We start from the raw sequence: 23,360 nt of genomic DNA on the forward strand, positions 1-23,360 counted from the left end.
GTTAAGCATAATGGACAGTTTGTACATAAATGCAGAGGGCAAATTTCTAATGCCTGAAATGCAAGCAAGCTGTGAGGAAACAGAGGTACCAGAATGTGCCTATCAGTGATGCAGAAGGAGAACTCAGATCACGACGCTTGAAGAAAATACGTATAGGAACATGAACCATTTCTGCAGAGCAGAGACTTGAGTCAATTAGAACTTGTCAAAGGACTTTCTCCCAGGAGCCTCTGGATTTTGCATGCATTAACCATACTATCCCAACTGGTCCGGAATATATCCTCCAGTTTGGAACAGGTTCCATCTAATTGCTCTTTCTTTGTATTAACCAGCTGGTGAGATGATGAATATATAAAATAAATAAATAGGAGGGTTGTCAATTATTTCAATGCAAGTGGGCTGCACTCCGTGTCATGTGGCACAGGGAGAGAAGATAAGAGCTTTTAAAAAACTACTGTATTGCACAGTGGAAACATAATTTTCAAAAATACATTTATTGCTTTAAAATGCTTGTTTTACAGACAATGATCACCGGCATTTAGAGAAGAATTAAGAATGTGATTCTATGACGAAGAGAATCTGCCAAAGAAGAGGGTGCTTTTGGTTGCCTTGAAGATGAAAGGGTGGTTTGCTTCTACTTTTATGGGATGCTGAGATGACCTTATTACAATGGTGGCTGCTGAGGCAACTGCTGCCTCAATGCCCTCTTCATTGATCTCCACAAAGGACTTGTGATACACCTCTGACAAAGCCAAGTCACTTTTCTTTGACATTCCTGAGAAGTTAGCTTGCTTCAGGGAGAGCAAAACCTACCATAGAAGAGAAGGCTTTGTGTTTTGTTGTGCCGAATGAAGAAGAGAAAGGGATGGTCGGCTGTGACACAGGGCACAATCCTAGCACACCGCTTATTCATAACAGCAGCAGTAGCAGCAGCGGCCTCAGTTCCCTCTTCGTTTACCTCTACAAAAGATTTGTGAACAACCTCAGACAAAACCAAGTCATTGTTGGGAGACATCCTGGAGAAATCTGCCTTGCTTGGGTCAAATGCCTCAGCCATTCCCATGCTGCTCAGAACAGGCTTCAGGTCGTATTTTTCCTCCAGTTTAAATTTGGGTAGAGACAGCTGAACTTCAGTTAGGTCCATCTTCTCAGGGTTAATCCAATCCTTGAGTTTCTCATAGGTCATTTCTCTCTCCAGCTAAAATAAGACAAACACGAGGCATTCAAGGAAAAAAGGAAATCCTGGCTGCATATATAAATCCTCACATTTCTTATATAAAACCATTTTCACTGGATTCACAGTGACTCAAATGACTCCATGTATATCACTTAAACTTGTTTAACAATTGCCCTGTCTGTCCGGGTAGAATTCCTTTCTGCTCAACTTGCTTTTATGCCTTCCATCTTTCTGAATAAGACAGAACAGTGGCAGACTTAACTATGCTTATAGAAATATAAACAGGTAGATTACACATATATTGCTCCTCCTGCGGTAATTTATCCACCTTTGTTCCCCCCACCCTGTACTCAGCTCTCCCCTGTGGCTCCCGGAAGCTGTCAGCATGTTGAACAATGTTTATAAATTTTATACCTATATTTTAGCTGAAAGAATGAAGAAAAAATTCCAAACTATTATACAGTATAGTAATTTATGGACCTAAAAGGTATGTAAAGCTATTTGCACATGCAGAATACAGGCACCATATATATAGAAATGAGCAAACCAGTGATATTTTAGGGAGCAGACTGGCAGGCGGTACCCATTACTTACATTATAGGAGCCTATACAACACAAAACACTGTTGCTGTGTGTAGGTTTTATTTTATTTGTTTTTTATCTTCTATTTTGGAAATGTAAATCTAGTTTTTTTCCTTTGCATTTTCGGGGGGGGGGGGCCAAAAGAGTGGGACCCTAAGCTATAGCTTGTTTAGCTTATACGTAAATTCGGCACTGACCCCAGGGAGGTCATTTCGGCGCTGCTGGTGTCGTGGTTTGACTTCACCCCTGGAGGCACACTCCATTGTCTCTCAAGACAGACAAATGCCAACAATATAATAAGTTACACTGGGCACTTGGAAGAATCATGTAGAAGCTGGAAGCTAGAATGCTCTCGTCATGTACCAACAAGGGCAATTTTTATGGGCAAGAATTTAGATGGTTTTATTCTCAGCAACAATGCCTCACCTTTTCCAGGCCTGTAGAATTATCTGCAATCTCATCAGGAAGCAGGATGATCATGCTGAGCTCGTTCTCAACATAAGGAATCTCAAGAATTTTGGTGCGAAGTTCCGATATCCATGTCATGTTGAATTTAGCTTTCTTGAACATCATCTCCACCGGTTTGCTTTCATTCTGCAAATGGAGAAGAATTTCATTTTAAGCATATAATCTTTTCTATTGCTCTATTGCATTGCTTGAGCTGCTCTGCATCTTGTTTACTGTTCATCCTCTGTTGTCTCTGCAAAAGAATGTCCTTAGGACATGGTGGGAAGGAAAATCCTTGCTGGTCAACTGATGAAAGAAAACAACAGAAGGAGGGAACACTCCAAATATCACAATGTATGAAATTTAATCAAAACGATAAAGACTGTGTGCTCAGTGATGTGCTTCACATTATTTCCCACCTCATACCTTGCTAATTTTGAACGGCTTTTCCTCAGTGAGATCTTTGCGGAACTGATTTGCCCAGTTTCCCTTGAAATAGATAGCATTCACCAAGACCAGCCTTGTACTGGAGTCAATTATTCCAGGGGCGAGCAGATTTTGGATTTTACCTTGAAGAGGGATTAAAGAACATATTTTTCAGACACAAACTCATATTTTAAGAAGTAAACCTCAGACAATATGGAAGCCCAAGAATTTGCTACTCACTTGCTGTCTGTTCTTCCACCCAGTTATTTATGTATTTCCTGGAATCGTCTGTTTCTTTAATGAAGTCTAGTTTCTCTAGACCTGCTCGATAGAATTTCTGGCTGGAGTCTATGAATGACTTAAACAAATATGTTTCAGAATTAAAAGCTATATACGGATCTGTATATATCATATACACACAAACTTTGATTTCATTCAGGTTTTGTCCCACAGAAAAGAGGGGGAGAATGATGTTCCTTCCATTTTCAGATACCGAAAGATGTGAAACACGTATGCAGATGCTTAATTTAACTTCAGTTGATAAGAAAAAGCTCATGGCATGTGCAATAGATTCCTATCAGCCAAAACAGATAAACTGAACCGGACCCAAACAAACTTATTTTGCTCAAGAATACACATAGCAATCCTTGTCTTATATGAGAGTCCTACATGAAAGGTCCATATGCAGGATGCTAAATTCTTACCAAGATTTGCCCCTGTATCAATCCTGCTCAATGCAGGCGGATTATGAATTCCAATGTGGTGTTTTTTCTTTCTATTCCTCTATGGAGGAAAAAACGTTACATAAGCAATACTTATTTGTCTCCAAATTTGGTTACTCTTTGGAAAGTGCCTGTTGTATTACAGTTGTTTTTTTAATGTAATTATCCTCTTGGCTTGATATACCAAAAGCTCCTCTTAGTCTAACATTCTGTCCCTGGAAGCTCACAAGCATGTCATAAAATTAACACACATTTCTCTATAATGGCCTGGATTCAAAGGCCCATAAACAGATGGGGAAATGCAGCAGTGCTGGTCTGTGAACTCTTGGTGAAAACGCTGGGGGACTTTGCCTTCCAGGTCCAGGGACGCGGACTTATAAAAAATATTGGGGGGGCCCGGGAAAGCTCATGAATAATAAATAAGCTCATGAATATGCAAATAAAGTGGCGCCGCCTCCTCGTGAGTGAATAGGGGAGAGCGTGCTGCGCCTATTAATCAGCTCCAAAGGAAATTGGGTGGAGCTTTTGCTCGGGAGGGAGGGCAGGAGGCATGCAGCCCGCCCCTCCCTGTGCATTTTGGGCTGGGAGAGGGGCGGCGATGGCGCTCTGCTGGAGGGGCGCCGGAGATTATTGGGGGGGCAGAGCCCCCCCAAACGAATTTTTGAGGGGGCTCGGGCCCCCTCAAGCCCCATGGAGTCGGCGCCTATGTCCAGGTCCCATGGCAGATTACAACAATTTAAAATTCTGTACGTATTACATATATTAAAAAGTCACAGCAATGGCCTGGGTCCTGAAAACACATAGGCCATAGGGTAAAGAGGTGCATCTTCAGAGTGGCCGACGAGACAGTATAACACCTGTCCTGAAAGACCTACATTGGTTCCCAGTATGTTTCCATGCACAAGTCAAAAGTGTTGGAGCTGACCTTTAAAGCCCTAAAAAGCCTCAGTCCTGTATAGCTGAAGGAGTGTCTCCACCCCCATTATTCAGCCCAGACACTGAGGTCCAACGCTGAGGGCCTTCTGGTTGTTCCCTCCCTGTGAGAAGTGAGCTTACAGGGAACCAGGCAGACGGCCTTCTCAGTAATGGCGTCTGCCCTGTGGAACGCCCTCCCATCAGATGTCAAGGAAATAAAACAACTATCTGACTTTTAGAAACATCTGAAGGCAGACCTGTTTAGGGAAGTTTTTAATGTTTGTAGTTTTCTTCTGTTTTAATGTTCTGTTGGGAGCTGCCCAGAGTGCCTGGGGAAACCCAGCCATATGGGCAGGGTATAAATAATAAATATTATTACTATTATTATCCCAGCTAATGCCCTGGTGCCGAGTAAGGACAGGGAAAAAGAGAAAGAAATGAATCTATCCACCAAGTAGATTGGCTGGTACAACCTGCCACCTGGACTCAAGCTGATCAATGCTGCTAATTCAAATGTCCCTTTCAGTTTGATGTAAGGTTTTACTGGAAAGTACAGAAGGGATAGTGAGTGCTTAGCTGCGTTTCTGATCTGCGACAGAACACAGTTCACTATCTGAACAGAGACCACTTCCTGTTCTCTAGCATATTTGTAAACCATGTAACTTACTGAAATAAACTCATAGGATGTTTCTCCAAATAGCCTGTTGGCTAGCCTAAGCAAGTACTTGGTGTCTGGCTTGTTGATTTCAGAAATAAGTTTCTCGTATCCCTGGTGAAACTCGACGTCGTTGGTCACAGACAGCACCTGTAAGACAATAAGTGGTTAACGGATAATGTTAAGTACAGTAATTTAAATACATTTATCTACGTACTCCTTAAAAACTGTATTAGTTGAAAAATCCATGCCTTTCAGCAAACAAGAGAGTGACATGCATATTTCATGAGGGTAAATGCATATTTCAGCCTGACCTGCTACAAAGAAAAGGAAGCACCATGCATGGAGGCAAAAGTCAAGCTCCCCCCTCCCCTTAATAGTATTTATCTGGATATACCTTTGCCATCTGGGCTGCGGTGTTCCCTGCCGCACCCAGAGAGACCATCGTCAAAGCAGAAGAAATGCTCAAAGGAGAAAAAAACACGTTCGCTGTATTATCATTTTGACTTAGCTTCTTGAACAGATTGAGGGCAAAGGCACTGTTTGCTGCAGTGAGGCGGTCCATGTCTTATAACCTACGAAACAAGCACAGAGAAGACAGTCATCCAGTTTATCCGCTCGGAGGTCACTTTTACAAGAAAAAAACCAAACCTAAGCATTTGTTTTCAGATCCCACACGTATCCAAATGCATATCAACCTGTAATTCCCATGCTGGAACATTTTCATGCTCTCCAAAACGCCACCCACCCACCGTTTTCTGGTGTGGGGGAGGCTGCAGCCCACAGAGGATCCGTCAATCACATGCTACATTTCTTTAGATGAAAGCAGACAGTAATTTGCAAAAATGCCCAGGAGGAGAGTAACATTTGCCCTCACTTGATTTCTAAGAAGATCAGCTTTAAATTAAAAGTCTATTGCATCTTATATGCCACATTACCCCCTTTGGGACATACAGTGGTACCTCGGGTTAAGTACTTAATTCATCCTGGAGATCCGTTCTTAACCTGAAACTGTTCTTAACCTGAAGCACCACTTTAGCTAATGGGGCCTCCTGCTGCTGCCATGCCGCCACTGCTGCACTATTTCTGTTCTCATCCTGAAGCAAAGTTCTTAACCCGAGGTACTATTTCTGGGTTAGCGGAGTCTGTAACCTGTAGCGTATGTAACCTGAAGTGCATGTAACCCGAGGTACCACTGTAAAAAGAAATAGAGGGGGGGGGGGGGAGCATCATTTGAGAGCCAGTTGTCCCTCCCCACTGCATAATTCTAGCCTCAAAAACAGGACTATTAAAGCCTCAGGTTGCAGAATTAAGTTAGCAAGCCAACAGCTATAATAGCCTGACTTTCGCAATTAAGTCTATGTTTGATAAACCGTGTCCTGAACGGGATCAAGCTTGCATGAAGTCCTGTTTGATGCTTTTATAACTATAATGCTCAGCAACTTCAATCCTAAAAAAAAGCTCAACAACTTTGGTAGAGAAACACAGTATGGAAAGCCGCAGCTATTAAATTTCTCCCTGTGTCGTGCAGCTGTTCAAAGGACAGAAGTGTGCACAGAAGTGCAGGTGACAACACCCTGAGACCCTCCCAGATTAATTACTTCCTCAACAAAGGAAGTCCCAGACAACATCAGGACCCACCGCCTTTCCTTTAAAAGACACGCAACTGGTACAAATGGCACCCCAAAGAGAAGAGGACTGTACCGGGAGAAATGCGCGCGGCTGTTAAACCCAGATCGCAGGAAGGCCTTCGGCTGCGAGCAAAGAGAGGCACCGAGTGGCGACGGGAAACCCGAGTAGGAGGTACGAAACCATCCCGTCCTGCCAGGGGAGGCGCTCCTGCCTGTGACTCAGCCCCTGACTCAGCCGCTCTCCAGGAACCTAATAGGGAATAAAAAAAGGAGCCGCAGCGTCGATCCCCGCAAGTTTGCGGCCGGCTTCCATTGCCACTGAGCATGTGCAGAACGGCTCGCACATGCCCAGGAGGAGGAAACGAAGCCGCTGCCCGTTGCCTTTGCCGGGCGGCACGCCTTTTTCCCCATCGCCGCCTGCTTTTTCCTCGGAGCAGGAAGGTGGCGCTGCGAAAGCGCAATTGCGCCCTGCTCCCGTTGGTTGTTGGCGCAGCAGAAGTAATCCCTGCAGGCTTACTCCCGAGTAGCGGCGCCTGGCTGCGCAAACCAGTGGAGCCTGATATTAATACAAACAATGCAGTTTATAGGGTAAAGCTCATATTCTTTTACTTAGTGTCGGCGTCGCTTGGATAGATCCTCTTTCTATTCGCTGATTGTTAAATGTTCGGAAAAAGTCAGAAGCCCAAGGCAGTGTAAGTTTATTCAGCATTTCTCAGTGACAACAGCTCAGTCATAGGAACACAAGAACCAAACTGACTGAACACGATAATAATCCCCAGCATGAACTGACCGTTGACAGTTTGACAGTTGAAAGAGCATGCGCTTACTTGCCATTAGAACGTTCATCCATAGCTGTCAACTTTCAGATTTGAAAATAAGGGATCAGCAGCCTCACCAGTCCAGGGGACAGTCTATGGGATATCTAACAATCCGGGATAGCAGCGGGAAACGGCGTTGGAATAAGGGAATTTCCCGCAAAAAAAGGGAAGGTTGACAGCTAAGTGTTCGTCTACCAACACTATACGATTGGTTAGAATGCGCCTTGTAACATAAAATGTGTTAAGCCCAATACATAACACTGATTTATTGCATTTCCTTGGTGGTGAGAGAGGTTCTGTGTGCGGGGAGCCTAGGCTTATTCTACGAACACGAATGTCTTGCAACAAATGGAATTGATCTTTAGAAAATACAACCTGAAAAAAGAGACGACGCACGTACTTCTGTAAACCAAGGAACCACTATGACCTTTGGGTGAGATCAGCTCCTTTGAGGTGTATATTCTAGATATGCAGGCTTGAATTCTTCTGGCCATATTGAGTGTTGAAATATCTTTTTCCCGGACATGCTGGGTAAAGGATGGGAACATCCAGTCAGATTTTTTGAGGACTGCAATATTCGCCTGAAATATTGGGTAAGCTTGTACAGTTCAGAGGAATCTCTGGGTATGTGGTGATTAATCTGTGGACTATTCTGGAGAAGTGTTGGGATTTGGGTGTCCTGCCCATAAGAGTGTGTTTATGAGGAGTGTTGAAGGAGTCCCATCTCTTCACATGAAAGCACTGTGGGACACTATTTGATCTACTGAACGTGACCAGATTGTTGTTAACCATGTGGGGAACCTGGGCAATAAATGATATTTATGCCTTCAATTTTTTTGCCCAATACACACAATTACGATGCTTAAAACAAAGGTCAGACTACCTGGCCGAGATTATGATGCCCTGTTAGAACCATGTTGAGGCCTGAGAAGGAGATCCTGCTATAGTTTCTAAGACCATTGCTATTGGGAAACGAGGACGGGTACCAGTTAGGATTCTGACCCATGGTGATACTGTGTTGCAACTGAATAAGGTTAAGCATAATGGACAGTTGGTGCATAAATGCAGAGGACAAACTTCTAATGCCTGAAATGCAAGCAAGCCGTGAGGAAACAGAGGTACCAGAATGTGCCTATCAGTGATGCAGAAGGAGAACTCAGATCACGACGCTTGAAGAAAATACGTATAGGAACATGAACCATTTCTGCAGAGCAGAGACTTGAGTCAATTAGAACTTGTCAAAGGACTTTCTCCCAGGAGCCTCTGGATTTTGCATGCATTTCCCAAGTGCAGCATACTGTCTCAACTGGTCTGTAACATAGCTGTCAACATTTCCCCCTTTTTAAGGAAAATTCCCTTATTCTGAACAGGATTCCTCACAAGAAAAGGGAAAAGTTGACAGCTATGGTCTGTAATTTATCCTCCAGTTTGGAACAGGTCCCATCTAATTGCTCTTTCTTTGTACTAACCAGCTGGTGAGATGATGAATATATATTAAAAAATAAATAGGAGCGTTGTCAATTATTTTAATGCAAGTGGGCTGTACTCCATGTCATGTGGCACAGGGAGAGAGGATAAGCGTTTTAAAACACTATTGTTTTGCATAGTGGAAACATACCACATTCCGTGTATAACACGCCCCCATGCATAGTGGAAACATACCACATTCCGTGTATAAGACGCCTCCTATTTTGGTGGACTCAAAATTTAGAAAATGGGGGGAGATTGCCCAGAATTGTTGAGCTTTTGGGGGGGAGGATCAGTGGCGTAGCGTGGGTTGTCAGCACCCGGGGCAAGGCAAGTAATTTGCGCCCCCTAACCCGTGGATTTGCGCCCCCTAACCTGTGGATTTGCCCTAACCCCAGATGTTGCGCCCGGTGCGGCCGGCCCCCCCTGCACCCCCCACGCTACACCACTGGGGAGGATTGCCCACAGTTTTTAAGCTGTTTAGGGAGAGGGGGGAGAGTTGGACCAATGAAAACAGTTGCGCACCCCGCAGAAGACATAAATCTTCTGCCCACAGGCGAAAAGCAACCGCAAATCACCTGCCCAGTTGACAAGGCAGCACCAAATTAAGAGCAGCCCTTGATGCAGCAACCAATCATCAGCCAAAATTGCCACTGAAATGCTCCGTGCCAGTGACCAATCCCATGTCCCCACTCAGCACTACCCATGTATTAGACGGCCCCCAATTTGAGAGATTCTTTTATCTGAAGAAAAGCGCATCCAATACATGGAAAAGTACAGTAATTTTCAAAAATTAATTTATTGCTTTAAAATGCATGTTTTACAGACAATGATGACCGGCATTTAGGGAAGAATTAAGAATGTGATGCTGCACACTCTTGTCATGTACAGAGACAGATTTGGGCAACAGAAGGAAGGCAGAAAAGCTTATATAGGTTATGCCTAAAACAGCATTAGGCCTAAATGTGAGGCCTATGGCATTTCAGCCTGCTCCTAACCATTTATACTCAAATTGACAACCTTTTTGGGCCAAGGAGGACATTTGGAATTTTGAGAAACTGCTATGGCGACATTCACAAAATGGCTGCCATGGGGCATGTGGCATGACACAAAATGGTTGTTGGCAGAGGAGAGAAAGAGAGGCAAAGCCAGTGTCAACATCAACTTGGCAGGAAGGGCAAGAAGTTCTCTTATGCATTTTTTATTTTTGAGGGTGTGTTTACCATGGGAGGTACTGGTAGGTTCATTACATTGGCAACCACATTCTATGGAGAAGAGAATCTGCCCAAGAAGAGGGTATTTTTTGTTGCCTTGTGCTTGATAAAGAAGATAAAAGGATGGTTTGCTTCGAATTTTATGGGCTTCTGAGATGACCTTATTACAACGGTGGCTGCTGAGGCAGCTGCTGCCTCAGTGCCCTCTTCATTGATCTCCACAAAGGACTTGTGATACACCTCTGACAAAGCCAAGTCGCCTTTTTTTGACATTCCCAAGAAGTTAGCTTGGCCTGGAATGAAAGCATCCTTCATCCCCATACTGCTTAGGATGGACTTGAGGTCAAAACTCTCTTCCAGTTTGATCCTTGGTAAGTGAAGCTCCACCTTCCTTTTCTGCATCATATCCGAACTCGTCCATATCGACAATCTCTCATATGTTAGTTCTTTTTCCAGCTGTGGTCGTATAATAAAGCAAGTTAGACAGCAAAACGAAAACCAAAGTGACTCTTAAAAACAACAACCCAAAAACCCTGCAACCAGTAGCTCTTCTCACCACAAAGTTAAGAGGGCTTTCAAAACAAAGCCTGCTGTTTACTTTGCTAGGGAATGCGATGCAAGGAGAAAAGGCAAGTGATGTGGGACATAACATAATGTTTGAAGACTGGGAAAGGTTGTGGAGGAAAGGGGTCAAGTTCACTGCATGTACGGTGTTAAAGGAAAATATTGTGAAAATGATGTATAGATGGTATTTAACCCCTGTAAAATTAGCAAAGATAAATCACAATAGTGATAATCTATGTTGGAAGTGTAAAGAAAAAGAAGGTACCTTTTATCATATGTGGTGGACCTGCCCCAAAGTGAAAGACTTCTGGGAGAAGATTTAGAATGAATTGAAAAAAAATGTTGAAATATACATTTATTAAGAAACCAGAGGCCTTTCTTCTTTGAATAACAGGTTTGGAATTGCCCAAGATAGATGTTAGATTGTTTTTGTATGCCACAACTGCATCTAGAATTTTGTTAGCCAAGAAGTGGAAAACACAAGAAGTGCCAACAGTGGAGGAATGGCAGATGAAGGTGATGGACTTTTCGGAGCTAGCCAACCTCACCGGAAGAGTCCGTGACCAGAAGGAGGAGGAGTAGCGGGAGGAATGGAGGAAATTCAAAGACTATTTAGTTAAATATGCTAAGATAATTTAAATAGAAATACTTGCAAACACCAGATAGGCTTGGGATTTAAATATGTGATGTTATAGAATAACATGTTTAAATTTAATATGAAAAGAAAGAAAGACGTTCATTGATTAAGTAAATTTTATGAGAAATTTGTTTTGGAAAACTGTTACGATGATATATATTTAAACTCAATCAGGGGGATTAGAGGAAGTCACGTAACAATGTTATTAAGAGTGGAATAATTACAGTTAGGATTTATGTTTGTTTATAAATTTTGGAAAATCAATAAAATTTTTGAAAAAAGAAAAGAAAAGGCACTTCCAAGTTTTAGGGGCCCATAGTGCTTTCACCACCACACTCTACCCCCAAATCTGGCCACTGTACCTGCAACCCACTCTTGTCGCTGCTAAATACATAAGGTTACTGCATGTTATTTTCTTTAGTTTTTCTTTTAGAATTAGGTGATTATTATGCTCACAATGCAACAAGCCCTTCTATGCTGACTCATATACAGTCGTACCTTGGAAGTCGAATGGAATCCATTCCGGAAGTCCGTTCGACTTCCAAAACATTCGCAAACCAAAGCGTGGTTTCTGATTGGCTGCGGGAAGCTCCTGCAGCCAATCAGAAGCCACAGAAGCCCCGTCGGACATTTGGCTTCCAAAAGAATGTCCACAAACCAGAACAATCACTTCTGGGTTTGCGACATTTGGGAGCCAAAAGGTCCGAGTTACAGGGCGTTTGGGATCCAAGGTACGACTGTATGCACTTGAGATTAAGCCCCACTGATCACAATGGGAGTTACTTCTGAGTAAACAAGCAAAAAATTGTACTTTCGCGGACTTGGGCTAGCCTGTGGTTTATAAGGCTCCATCACATTCACACCTTACATTTAAAGCACATGGCTCCCCCCAAAGAAACCTGGGAACTGTAGTTCATTAAGAGTGCAGGGAACTGTTGCTCTTTGGGGAATAACCTGTAGTTCCCAGGATCCTTTGGGGGAAGTCATGTAGTGATCAGGTGGGATTGCTATGAGGAATTATAACAATAGAGTAAGCCATCTGTGTCAGCAATGAAAGCATTGCGTTGACTGGGTTTAAACTATTTTGATACGTTTTTTGATCAATCCACACCTCTGCATCCCTGTTCCATTTCTCTGGCTTGACAAGTCATGGACACAGCCAGGTGCCAGTTGCTGCATCATGCATCCTGGGCTGTGAAAGATAGTGGGCAGCTTCTTTGAAGTAGCCTTTCCAATATGTTAATCTCAGGATGTTGATCTTAGGGCCTGGAAATAGTTTCACAGGAAGGTGATAAAGATGCCTATCTCCTTGCCATCCTTCCATCCTCTCCTGTTTACTCCTGTTTGTGATCTAGTTTCTCTAGTCCTCTTTTATTTACTCTCAGATTATGTATGCATGCTCAGAGTAGTCTTTGTAGTTAAAAGAATTTCTTTTGATCTGACTTTGTCCCCACATGGGGTTTGTTGAAATGCTCAGAAGAAATCTGATTGGTTCTTACGAACACTCTGTAAAAAGTTCTTTTGTGAATAAAACGACCTGGGCTGAAGGGTGGAGACAGATATTATTATACGCACCCTTCCCAGAGTCTTGCTGGTTCAAGCCTCTGTGTGTACTCTTATTAATCAGAGTTCAATCCATCCTTTACTTTGAGAATGCCTCAAAGTCATGTGCTTTAAATGTATGGAGGTGGATGTGACAATGGGGGAAAAATCAGACAATGTTTTGTGCGTCTATCTCTGTTTATATAAATCAGGGGTGAGGAACTTGTGGTCCTCTATGTGCTAGTGAACTGCAACCCCCCCCCCCACCTCTGTCCAAATGTTGTCCAGGAACATTTTGGAGGCTCACAGATTTCCCCACCCCTGATTTATTTAGGGATGAAATGAAATGTCTAACAGTCTCTGGAGACATGAAAGCAACTGTTTTACCATTTCCAGACCAGTTGACTCATCTTCAATGTCGTCTGGAAGCATGATGAACATGCTGACATCATTGTTCTCATATGGGAGCTCAAGAATACGAACCCTCAGGATATCAATGTAGAAGGTTGGCAATGTACCTTTTAGAAACATCATTTGCACAGGCTTTGACTGGGTCTGTAATAAAAAACACATGCGATCCTTTTCCCAACTGAAATGAACTGCCATTCAGATGTGTCAGAAAACAAGAAGCTTGAAGCATTAAAACGAAATAAAGGGCCTTTCTCTCTCAAACATGGGCAACTTCCCACCCCACCCCTCATTACTTTTCATTGGGGGGGGGTTGTTATGAGGATGGGAACAATGGAATAGTGTTGTTTCCACCAGGGGGCAGCACTGAAAAGCTAAAAGCAAGCACTTGTATCTAAACCTGGGCAGATCTACACACATGGTTTTTAACGTTAAGGAATGGTTTTCCTAACGTATTTGGACACATGGCACTCTACTTTTTATGTTCATAATGTTTTATTAAAAATGGGACAGCAGGTGGCACTACAGAACAACCAGCAGTAGGGAGACAGTGTTTTGATTGGGGGGGGGGGGACAAAGGTAAGAAACACTTTGATTTACAAGTATGCCCTGTTTTAGAATGATATACCTGGTATCATTCTAATAACATTAAACAGGGCGATGTAGATCCAGCCCTGGGCAATCTGAGGTGGCTTTAGATTAGTCCAAAAGGTGCAGAGGGAGTGTGGTTGAGTGGGTGACATCAGGGTTTTCTGCTGCGCTGGTAATTCTTTGGATAGCAATGAGAGCATCTGCTGGTGCACAGTCCTTCTGTGTTTGAATCCTACTTGTTTCACTATATTTTGCTTTGCTCCTGGCCACTTTAATTCAGAGTGCTATATCATCACATGTTTATTCCTCCCCCCAACCAAGTTTCACCATCATATTAGTAGCAATTAAGGTAAGCATAAGTCACAATGGCAGATTTAAGCAGAATTCATTACAGTAGCAACTTTGTAAGTTTAATAAGAATAAAGCCACAATCTAAAACACACTTTACCTGGGAGCAAGCCCTCATTGAAATCAACAGGACTTACTTCTGGATAGACATGTTTAGAATTGCACTGTAGCTTTTCAAGAGACACACTCAATTAACGACAATACTTTCAAACCAAGAATAAACCCACAATTCTCTTTCTTAATATAAACATTTAGTGGTTTTCCTTGTGCACAGAGCTCTGAATAATTTTACAGAGAATTGATACCAGCAGAATGTGTCAAATTCATGGAAAAACACACCTTTCATTTTATTAACACATGCGTACCTTACTCAGTCTGAAAGGCTTCTCAGTAGTGTTTGCTTTCTCAAATCTTTTCTCCCACTTTCCTTTGAAGTAAATGGCATTTACTATGACCAGGGCTGTTTGAGCACCAACCGAATCTTTAGGCAGAAGATTCTTGATTTTGTCTTTTGGAAAACAGAAGGGTGTTGTTAATGTATTGGCATCCCAGTGTTGCTATACAAATAGGATGTGGCTCTAAAAGGAATGGTGTTCTGAGTCAAGCCTAGGAGTCGCTCATCTGAACTCTTTCCCAGTTCTTCTATAAATCTCATGACTGCTTTCCCCATGACTTGTGGGGTGCTTCAGGTGAAATGGAAAAGTGAATTTCTGTCATTAAAGAACCTTGCTTTTCCCAGACCCAGGCCCTAGCTGGCTGATTCACCTGCATGAATATTACTTGGTGCTTTAAAGGGGAAGCAACTAGCATGATGGGAACCAATTATTAAGCCACTGCAGGGAGAAACTAAATAGAACAAATGGATTTCAATATTTAAGTAGATAGGGATTGCACATTATGCCCAGAAAGTCAGTTCTTTTTTTAAAAAAACAACTCAGAAAAATGTGTCGGTTCCTCAAATACATTTACATTGGAATTGTACATGGTTTCCTGTACAAATGGGACGATTTGGATGTAGAACTAGCTTTAGCAAACCTCAGTTTCATGCTCTTCCCTTGCCCCTGGTGTACCTCCAAGGAGGGGTTAAGAAGCTTTTACTTTAGATTACTGTAACTTGCTGTATCAACTAAACTCAGACAAGCAGAGATCTTTAGTTGAAACATAAACTGCACTTTTTGAAGCTGACTTGTTTAAACTGACTATAGTTAAGATTAACCATGGTTCAGGGTTTGGATAGCACACTAACCCACGGTTAATCCCAACTGGAAGTGCAAGCTTCTGATCTCACAGGTGCATCAGAGGAGATAAGGGGGTGGACAAACCAGGGCCGTCTTACCCATAGGCACTAGGGGTGTTGGGCACCCGGACGCATCGCGCAGCTCTGCGCAGCAAGTTCAGGGGTGACCAAGCCAGTGAGACGCTGAGGCGGCTGGCTGGCTCCGCCCTCCTGTGCGCCTGGGACTGGGCAACCTGGGGGGGGGGGCATCAGGCGGATCTTTGCACCCTGGTGCCACATATGCTTAAGACAGCCCTGGGACAAACCCAAGATTCGCTGTAGCCCTTTCTCATAACGCTCAAGAAGGCTATCCTCCAGATGTTTAAGATTAAAACACATGTCATCTCTGACCATTGGACATGCTAGCTAGAGGTGATGAAGCATTTTCAGGGTACCAGAACTGGGCCATTGTATCCCTCTATAGAAATCAGAATCCAGTTTTCAAGCCTGGAGATACGGTGGATTTTGTAAATCTTTAATTAACTTTAAAACTGTTTTCTCTGCTTTTCTTGTAGCTTAGGGTTTATTCCCTTGACTGCCTAAGTGGTTCTAAGGACATTAAGACTCAAGGACAGGTCTGGAACTGAGCATTCAGTAGAGTAATACTTGGAATTACAGTCTGCAGTGGCCGAATAAATAAGCTTACTGTCAGTTTGTTTTTCAACCCAAACGTTGATCTGGTCTCTGACTTGTTCTGCAGCATTCAAAAAATCAACCGGTTGTAGTTCTGCATGATAGTACTTCTTAGTGAACTGAAGGTACTCCTGAAAATTATAGGGGCAAAAATATAAATTGTTATGAGTTTCTCTCTTTTTGGGGGAAGGGGGAAGGGGGAGGTACGTTGCATGCAGAGACCCTTTTAACCCCTGGATCCAGAAAGTGTCAAAACAGAAGACAGCTTTCTATTAAGGTGATAGCCTGGGTGATGGGTCATTGGGGGAACAAAGGAAGTGGATTTGGGTGAGGCAGCAAATGGGTGCCCACCCTGTCCCTCAACTGGCTGGTAGAAAAAGACAAAGATGAGAGCTGAGAGTCTGCAGTGATGTGGGCCAGATATAAACCAGCAAGCTGAGAGAATGCAGAGAGACAAGACCAATGTTTGATTTTGGTTTGAATTTAAGGCAGAAGTTTTATACAATCTGAAGAGAAACCAAAATGTCTAAGGTTGCGGCTATGAGAAAAGTATGACCCATAGGTGTAGATGTCAACTTTTCCCTTTTCTCGGAAGGAATCCTAATCGGAATAAGGGAATTTCCCTTAAAAAAAGGGAAACGTTGACAGCTATGCCCATGGGGTGTTGATGCTGTGAACCCCTCTATTTTAGGCTAAGGTTGCAATATGCGTAAATAAACCATATATCATAAAGACACCACAGTCTGTGCAGTGCCTCATTTCCAAAGGTAACACAACCCCTGAAATCTCCAGAATCTCACACCACTCAGAGATTGGGGTGGTGTGCAACATTTTTAAATCCACATATGGATTCACCACAGAGCAGGATATCAGACTGCAGTGGAAACTCAGGTTAGAATCCGGACTCATTTGTGGCTGCTACTCATTGTCTTTGGAAAGCCCAACCTACTTGACAGAATGGTTGTAAACACAAAAAATGAATAAATCCATATATATCATTCTGAGATCCTTGTAAGAAAAGCAGGATAAAAACATGTTGAATAAAAGCAAATGTTTAAATTTGCGTCGTGAAATTATTACTGTGAAAAACAGATCTAGAAATAAGCACCACACAAAAAATGTATATTAAATTTAATAATGATCACCCTCTAGTTCGGTATTATTGCATCATATACCGCATACAACACTTTCAGTTTTTCTTAGCACCATATTATCTAATTATACTGTGTGGAAGTAATCTTTCTGATTAGAACTATATTTTTATATATGTAACTATTTTCAAATGAAACATGGCGGCTTAGTATAAAATACTCACGCTGTTAAAATCGAAAGTCTTTTCTCCATATACTCTATTAGCAGTTTTCAGCAGGTAGGTGTTATTGGGTTGGTTGATTTTAGAAATCAGTTCCTGGAATTGACTGTTGATGGTTTCATCTTTATTGAGTCCTGGTTCCTTTACAGGGAGACACCATTGCATATAAAAATCTCAGTTGCATTAGAGTCGATGGTACTGCATAGGTAGATAACAATTCCAAATAGTCGTACCTTGGAAGTCGAACGGAATCCATTCTGGAAGTCCGTTTGGCTTCCAAAATGTTTGGAAACCAAAGCACGGCTTCTGATTGGCTGCAGGAGACTCCTGCAGCCAATCGGAAGCCGCAGAAGCCCCGTTGGATGTTCCTCTTCCAAAAGAACATTCGAAAACCGGAACACTCACTTTCGGGTTTTGATCGTTCAGGAACTGATTTGTTCAGGTGTTTAAGATCCAAGGTATGACTGTAGCAGTTTAGTTGGGGGTGAGGATTTGCCAGGGGAAAATTGAATGATTGCCATTTGTGATTAATTTAGTCTAAGAATCAGCAACTGGAGGCTCCAGGGCCAAATCCAGCCTTGCTTGACATCATTTTAGGGTAAATAGTGTGAAGGTCTGCCTCACCATCCATATCTTGTTCAGAATGACAATCATTCAAAACTAGTTGCTGCCCAGAGTTTAGCTTTTCTCTTCCATCTTCCTTTGGAAAATGACTAAACTTTAGCATGCTCAATGCAATAATTTATATTATGTTCTAATTAACATATGTTATGTTATATGTTATGTTATATATTATGTTCTGCTTGAACTGGTTATGTTGTACGGATGCCTGATTATCATCTTCCAGAAGAACTATTTCATTCCAAACTTAAAAATGGAAAGTGCATTTGTTGCTGGTGGTCAACAAGAGGTTTAAAGACTCACTCAAGGCAAATCTTTTTTAAAATGTAATATAAACACCGATAATTGGGAAACACTGGCCTGCAAGCGCTCCAATTGGAGAACAGCCTTTACCAAAGGTGTCATGGGCTTTGAAGACACTCCAACTCAGGATGCAAGGGAGAAACATGCTAAGAAGAAGACACATTTGGCAAACCCTCACCGTGATCAACTCCCGCCCAGAAACCTATGTCCCTACTGTGGAAGGACATGTGGATTCAGAATTGGCCTCCACAGTCACTTACGGAATCACTGCTAAGATAAGGTTACCAGACATCCCCATTTCCTGGAAACAGTCCCCGGATTTACAGATCTGTCCCCTGACAAAATCCACTGAATTTGACTGAAGATGAAAAGTGTCCCCAGAGTCATTGGAAAAGTATCTGGTAACCTTATGCTAAGACTGCGTTCATGGGAGACAATCTTACTCAGTTACAAGTAATTGCCAAAGAAGAAGATGGAAAAATTTAATTTTATTTGCATTTGAATGAGAAGCTACCTAACTCCCACTTGTCCAACCAATATGCTAACCTGAACACAGCTATCCTTCAAAATGTCCACATCTCCAAATTTTGCAATGCAGCTCTTCAAAGTGTACAAAAGCACAAATATTGGAGGGGTTGTAAATTTCATAGGACTGCTGCCTTACCAGTAAATCCCATGGAAGGCAACATAACTTACTTCCAGAGCGTTTAGGATTGCCAAACCTGTTATAGAATGATATTACCTGTGAAGGCCTTTCAGACTCTTCTGATGATGCATTGAAATGAAGCACCTGTAAGCAGAGTTGTAAAGATTTATTTTTAAGATAATTACATAAAACTGATACATACAATAATTTCTTAGTAATTCAGCAATTGAACCTAGACTGATAAAATATTTACATGGCATTCAAGATTACGACCAGCTTGTTTTCAACACTGAAATGTTTTTCTCAAATTCTGACAATTTCAAATTATAGTTTCATTTTCTTCTATGGCTAAGCTGTGGATTTGTTGACATTATTAGTATCAGTTGGTTATCTGGTTTCCCATCTTCCTCCTGTTCGTGTACACAACAATGTTCTTCAGATCAGTGTTCTTCAATCTTGGGTCCCCAGATTCTGCTGGCCTACAAAACCCATCAACCCCAAAAAACTTAATGGTTAAGGAAGATGGCCGTTGTAGTCCAATAACATCCGGGGACACAACGTTGAAATAAAGCACTTTAACAGATGCCGTATGTAACAACAGCATTTATTGTACAGTGGTACAGTGGTGCCTCGCAAGACGAAATTAATTCGTTCCGCGATTTTTTTCGTCTTGCGAAGCACGGTGTCGGGAAAGTTTCGGAAAAGCTTCAAAAATCACCAAAGTCTTTAAAAACCTCAAAAAAGGCTACCACACCGCGTTCTATGAGTTGCTCCTCAAAGTCAAGTCGCAACTGTATTAACGGTGTTAAGAAAAAGGAAACAAACTTGCAAGACGTTTCCGTCTTGCGAAGCAAGCCCATAGGGAAAATCGTCTTGCGAAGCAGCTCAAAAAACAAAAAACCCTTTCGTCTAGCGAGTTTTTTTGTCTTGCAAGGCATTCGCCTTGCGAGTTACCACTGTACCTTGGTTCCCGAACGGCTTAGCTGTTGAAGAAATGGGCTCCTGAACGCTGCAAACCTGGAAGTGAGTGTTCCGGTTTGTGAATGATTTTTGGAAGCCAAATGTTCGACGCAGCTTCCACAGCTTCCACTTGAGTGCAGGAAGCTCCTGCAGCCAATCGGAAGCCGCGCCTTGGTTTTTGAATGGTTTGGGGAGTCGAACGGACTCCCAGAATGGATTTGAGAACCAAGGTACCACTGTATTATATCTCCAAACTATGTGCAAGATTGAAATGTGCGGTGGTCGCAGACAAATTCAAGAGCCTACCTCAGCCATCTGGCTGGCAGTTCTACCTCTTGCTCCCATGTGGACCATGGCTAGAACAGATGTGATGCTCCAAGGAGAAAAGAAAATATTGCCTTGGGATGATTGGATCAGCTTTTTGTAAAGATCTAGAAGAAAGCTGCCGTTGGCTACTGAGAGGGAGTCCATTACTGCAACCTGTGAAAAATGCAATAGACAGGTCACATCATTGCTCTGACAAAAGAAGTGTTTCTTTCTTTCCCACAAAAATAGCACTTTCGTTAGTTTGTCCCAACGTTAGATGCTAAAGCATTCATGCAACTGGATAAAAAATAACCCCACCCCATACATTCCTAATCAATCCATGCGCTCTGTATATGTCACCTCATCCTAATGTTCTGTAAACCTCATTGAACTCTAGATTTGTTACCACACATAACCTGGCAATATTGGTGCCTTAGGGCCCAATTCTCTGTATGTTAACAAGGAAGAAAAGCTAGCTGTGTTCAGTGGGATTTTCTCCCAAACAATTTTTTAAGTTTGCAGCCCCAATGAAATATTATGTGCTGTGCCTGCAATTTGTATGCTCTTAATAAATTGCAAGTACATTTCCAACAAAGGAAGAATGGATACAAGAATGTATGGAATATACAGAAACTTACTGGAAGAATAAGAAATCAAGACAACAAACTTTTTATAAAAGAATGGAAATGGATTATTGAGGATTTACAGATAAATTGTAAACAGATAAGAACATTGGCAGGGTTATTGCAATAACCTGCAGTTTTATGAGTATACAGTGGTACCTCGGTTTAAGAACAGTCCAGTTTAAGAACGATTTGGTTTACAAACTCCGCAAAACTGGAAATAGTGTCTTGGTTTGAGAACTTTACCTCGGTCTAAGAATGGAATCCGAACGGTGGAAGGGTACCGGCAGCGGGAGGCCTCATTAGAGAAAGCGCTCCTCGGTTTAAGAATGGTTTTGCTTTAAGAATGGACTTCCAGAACGGATTAAGTTTGTAAACAGGTACTACTGTATATTTAAAGAAGATGAATAAAAAAGCAAATTGAGTTAATTTGGATATGCAGAAGATATTAAAAATAAATTTAAGGAACCACAGAAAGAAGGGGAAGGAAGTCAAGTTTTGAAATGTTAAAATGATTGTAAAATTAGTAAAATTTATAATTCTGAAAAGCATAAATAAAACAAATTAAAAAAAATTGCAAGTTCAATGCAGTATACCTTAAGAGAGGTGAAGGAACATACCTGGTCTGTAATACATAGAATTATAGCGCATTAAGTTCATCAAGGAGGTTCTGAAGCAGTTAAAATCTTTCTTTTGTCTGGTGATGCAATGTGCAACCATATGTGTTACCACATCCTTTGAAAACCGCCTGAAAATAACTGTCTTGGTAGTTTCTGCCTGCTGTGTGCATGAAGAATGTAGTTGACCTGAGCCATATGGCAAGACTTCCATGTTATTTATTAGCAATTATCAGCAACCTCTGGTGGTAGCACAGAGAACCTACACGGTGTGGATGATCCATATGGTAAGTTAGAGACACTTTCTCCTTTGCAGTTGCAGCCAGGGCCAGCCTGAGACATTTTTGCACCTGATGCAAACCACAAAATGGCACCCCCACCCCCCGCCAGGGAAGAAGGGGTGAGTGAAGATCTACATCAGGAACAAAGGGAAAATAAAGATCTACATTGGGTTCTGCTGCCCTGCGGATCCTGCCGCCTGAGGCACCTTACCTCACCTTGCCTCATGGGTGCAGCGTGGAGAAGTAGGGTACACAGAGCCTTGCAGTTGGTTCAGTGAGCTCAAGGTCCTTGTATTTTGCAATCTACTGAACAGCAACAGCCTCTCAAGTCGTTTGAGAAATTGTGTTGAGAGGCTAGTGGGAGTTTGAAAAGCAGTATGTTGCAGATCATAAATAGCTGTTTGGTCCTATTTGGCACATATGTTTATCCGGGGAGCTGCAGTGGGGACCGTCAGCCCTTACCTAGAATCCCCCTGCATCCCCCCAGAAAAAGCACTCTATCTGTCTATCTATCATCTATCTATCATCTATCTATCTTTGTTCATTTGAAGTTTCACCTTTCTACTTATAATGCCCAAGGCATCCTGGTCACCCTATATCCTTGCTTAGCATTATCTACTTGACAAATGAAGGCACTGTTGCCAATTGTTTATGCACTTTTAATAAGCAAATTAAATCCTGCTCTTCCGTTATAAGCACAAGGAATATCTGACACTTGCAACGTTGCTTTTTTCACATTTATAGATAGCAATCTTTTGCCCTTTTCACCCAAGTTTAAGGTTTCATGGCAAAACAAGTTATACAAGCTTAAAATGTCACAGTACCTGCAGCTGCTATGCTATCGGTGATTCCTCTGACAGGTTGTGGTGTTTGTGAAGACACAGTTCTGTAGCAATAAATACAGAGCAACCTTCACTTCTCCTCTTTTATATCCTCCATTTCAACATCTTGCCCATCCTTTCTGCCTCTATCAACTGACAGCATTGTCTGCTGCGAAGCTGAAAGACTGTCAGCTACCTTGTATTATCAGAGCTATTACTAAACTATTTTGTTTGTTTGTTATAAGAGCAGTTCTGCATTAGTCTGAAAGAGGAAAAAGTTCTTCAAATAACACATTTAGAGATCAATCCTATAGCAAGATCTGCTGGAATGAGAGGGTTGGAATCTAGTGAATATCCAGTTGACCTGGGAGGTTCCTGGCACAGTCAGACTAAACCAGATTAGATCCCTCATCTTTGGCACAATCAGAGAGATATGTCAACATATCTCCTCTATCCGAGCTCAGATGGGACAAAGCAAATCGTAAACTGGCATAAGGCTTGGGAAAGGGGCATTCTGGGGTTGGACCAGAGAGGGTGTGGTTAGGCTTGATCCTAAGCCCATTCAGGTCAGACCTGGAAATCCAGTGTAAATTAAGCTGGCGAAAAAGGTGGTATAACTCAAACACTATTTTAAGGACTGGTTTTCCCTCTGCCAGCCTTAGGCCAGCTCAGCCAGCAGTACTCCCACTACTGAACAGAGTTTGGATCCACTGTAAATTTACATCAGCTTAACTTATAGTGACTTGCTTTACACCAGTGTCTTGTGGATAGGATTGTTCATTTAGTTGGATCAAATGTAAGAATAGGATAGCAAGGT

At 42.2% G+C, this 23,360-nt stretch overlaps 2 protein-coding genes across 2 annotated transcripts; both read right to left on the reverse strand.

Annotated features, from left to right (window-relative positions):
* Nucleotides 1–630: 630 nt before the first annotated feature.
* LOC114600971 (serpin B6-like) lies at nucleotides 631–6,783 on the reverse strand. The gene is made up of 7 exons (XM_028737862.2): nucleotides 6,629–6,783; nucleotides 5,322–5,499; nucleotides 4,937–5,074; nucleotides 2,873–2,990; nucleotides 2,633–2,775; nucleotides 2,186–2,353; nucleotides 631–1,198 (listed from the first exon to the last, which is right to left on the reverse strand). Exons 2-7 carry the CDS (start codon nucleotides 5,487–5,489, stop codon nucleotides 794–796), a joined length of 1,140 nt encoding a protein of 379 aa, XP_028593695.2. The 5' UTR covers nucleotides 5,490–5,499; nucleotides 6,629–6,783; the 3' UTR covers nucleotides 631–793.
* A 2,837-nt stretch (nucleotides 6,784–9,620) lies between these two features.
* Nucleotides 9,621–20,405, reverse strand: LOC114600969 (serpin B10-like). The gene is made up of 7 exons (XM_028737861.2): nucleotides 20,202–20,405; nucleotides 19,032–19,079; nucleotides 17,369–17,506; nucleotides 16,067–16,184; nucleotides 14,510–14,652; nucleotides 13,185–13,352; nucleotides 9,621–10,510 (listed from the first exon to the last, which is right to left on the reverse strand). The coding sequence occupies exons 1-7, from the start codon at nucleotides 20,364–20,366 to the stop codon at nucleotides 10,106–10,108; spliced, it is 1,185 nt and encodes a 394-aa protein (XP_028593694.2). The 5' UTR covers nucleotides 20,367–20,405; the 3' UTR covers nucleotides 9,621–10,105.
* Nucleotides 20,406–23,360: the final 2,955 nt, after the last annotated feature.

The sequence above is a fragment of the Podarcis muralis genome, chromosome 8 (assembly GCF_964188315.1).
Source record: "Podarcis muralis chromosome 8, rPodMur119.hap1.1, whole genome shotgun sequence".
Taxonomy (NCBI): domain Eukaryota; kingdom Metazoa; phylum Chordata; class Lepidosauria; order Squamata; family Lacertidae; genus Podarcis; species Podarcis muralis.

Coding starts and splice junctions, on each gene's coding strand:
- LOC114600971 (XM_028737862.2), bottom strand. CDS start 5,489: ATGGACCGCCTCACTGCAGCAAACAGTGCCTTTGCCCTCAATCTGTTC. Junction 2,991..4,936: donor CATCCTATGAGTTTATTTCA/GTAAGTTACATG, acceptor TATTTGTTTAAG/TCATTCATAGACTCCAGCCA. Junction 2,776..2,872: donor GGTGGAAGAACAGACAGCAA/GTGAGTAGCAAA, acceptor TCCCTCTTCAAG/GTAAAATCCAAAATCTGCTC.
- LOC114600969 (XM_028737861.2), bottom strand. CDS start 20,366: ATGGACTCCCTCTCAGTAGCCAACGGCAGCTTTCTTCTAGATCTTTAC. Junction 17,507..19,031: donor AGTCTGAAAGGCCTTCACAG/GTAATATCATTC, acceptor CTCCCTGTAAAG/GAACCAGGACTCAATAAAGA. Junction 10,511..13,184: donor AGTCAACTGGTCTGGAAATG/GTAAAACAGTTG, acceptor ATACGACCACAG/CTGGAAAAAGAACTAACATA.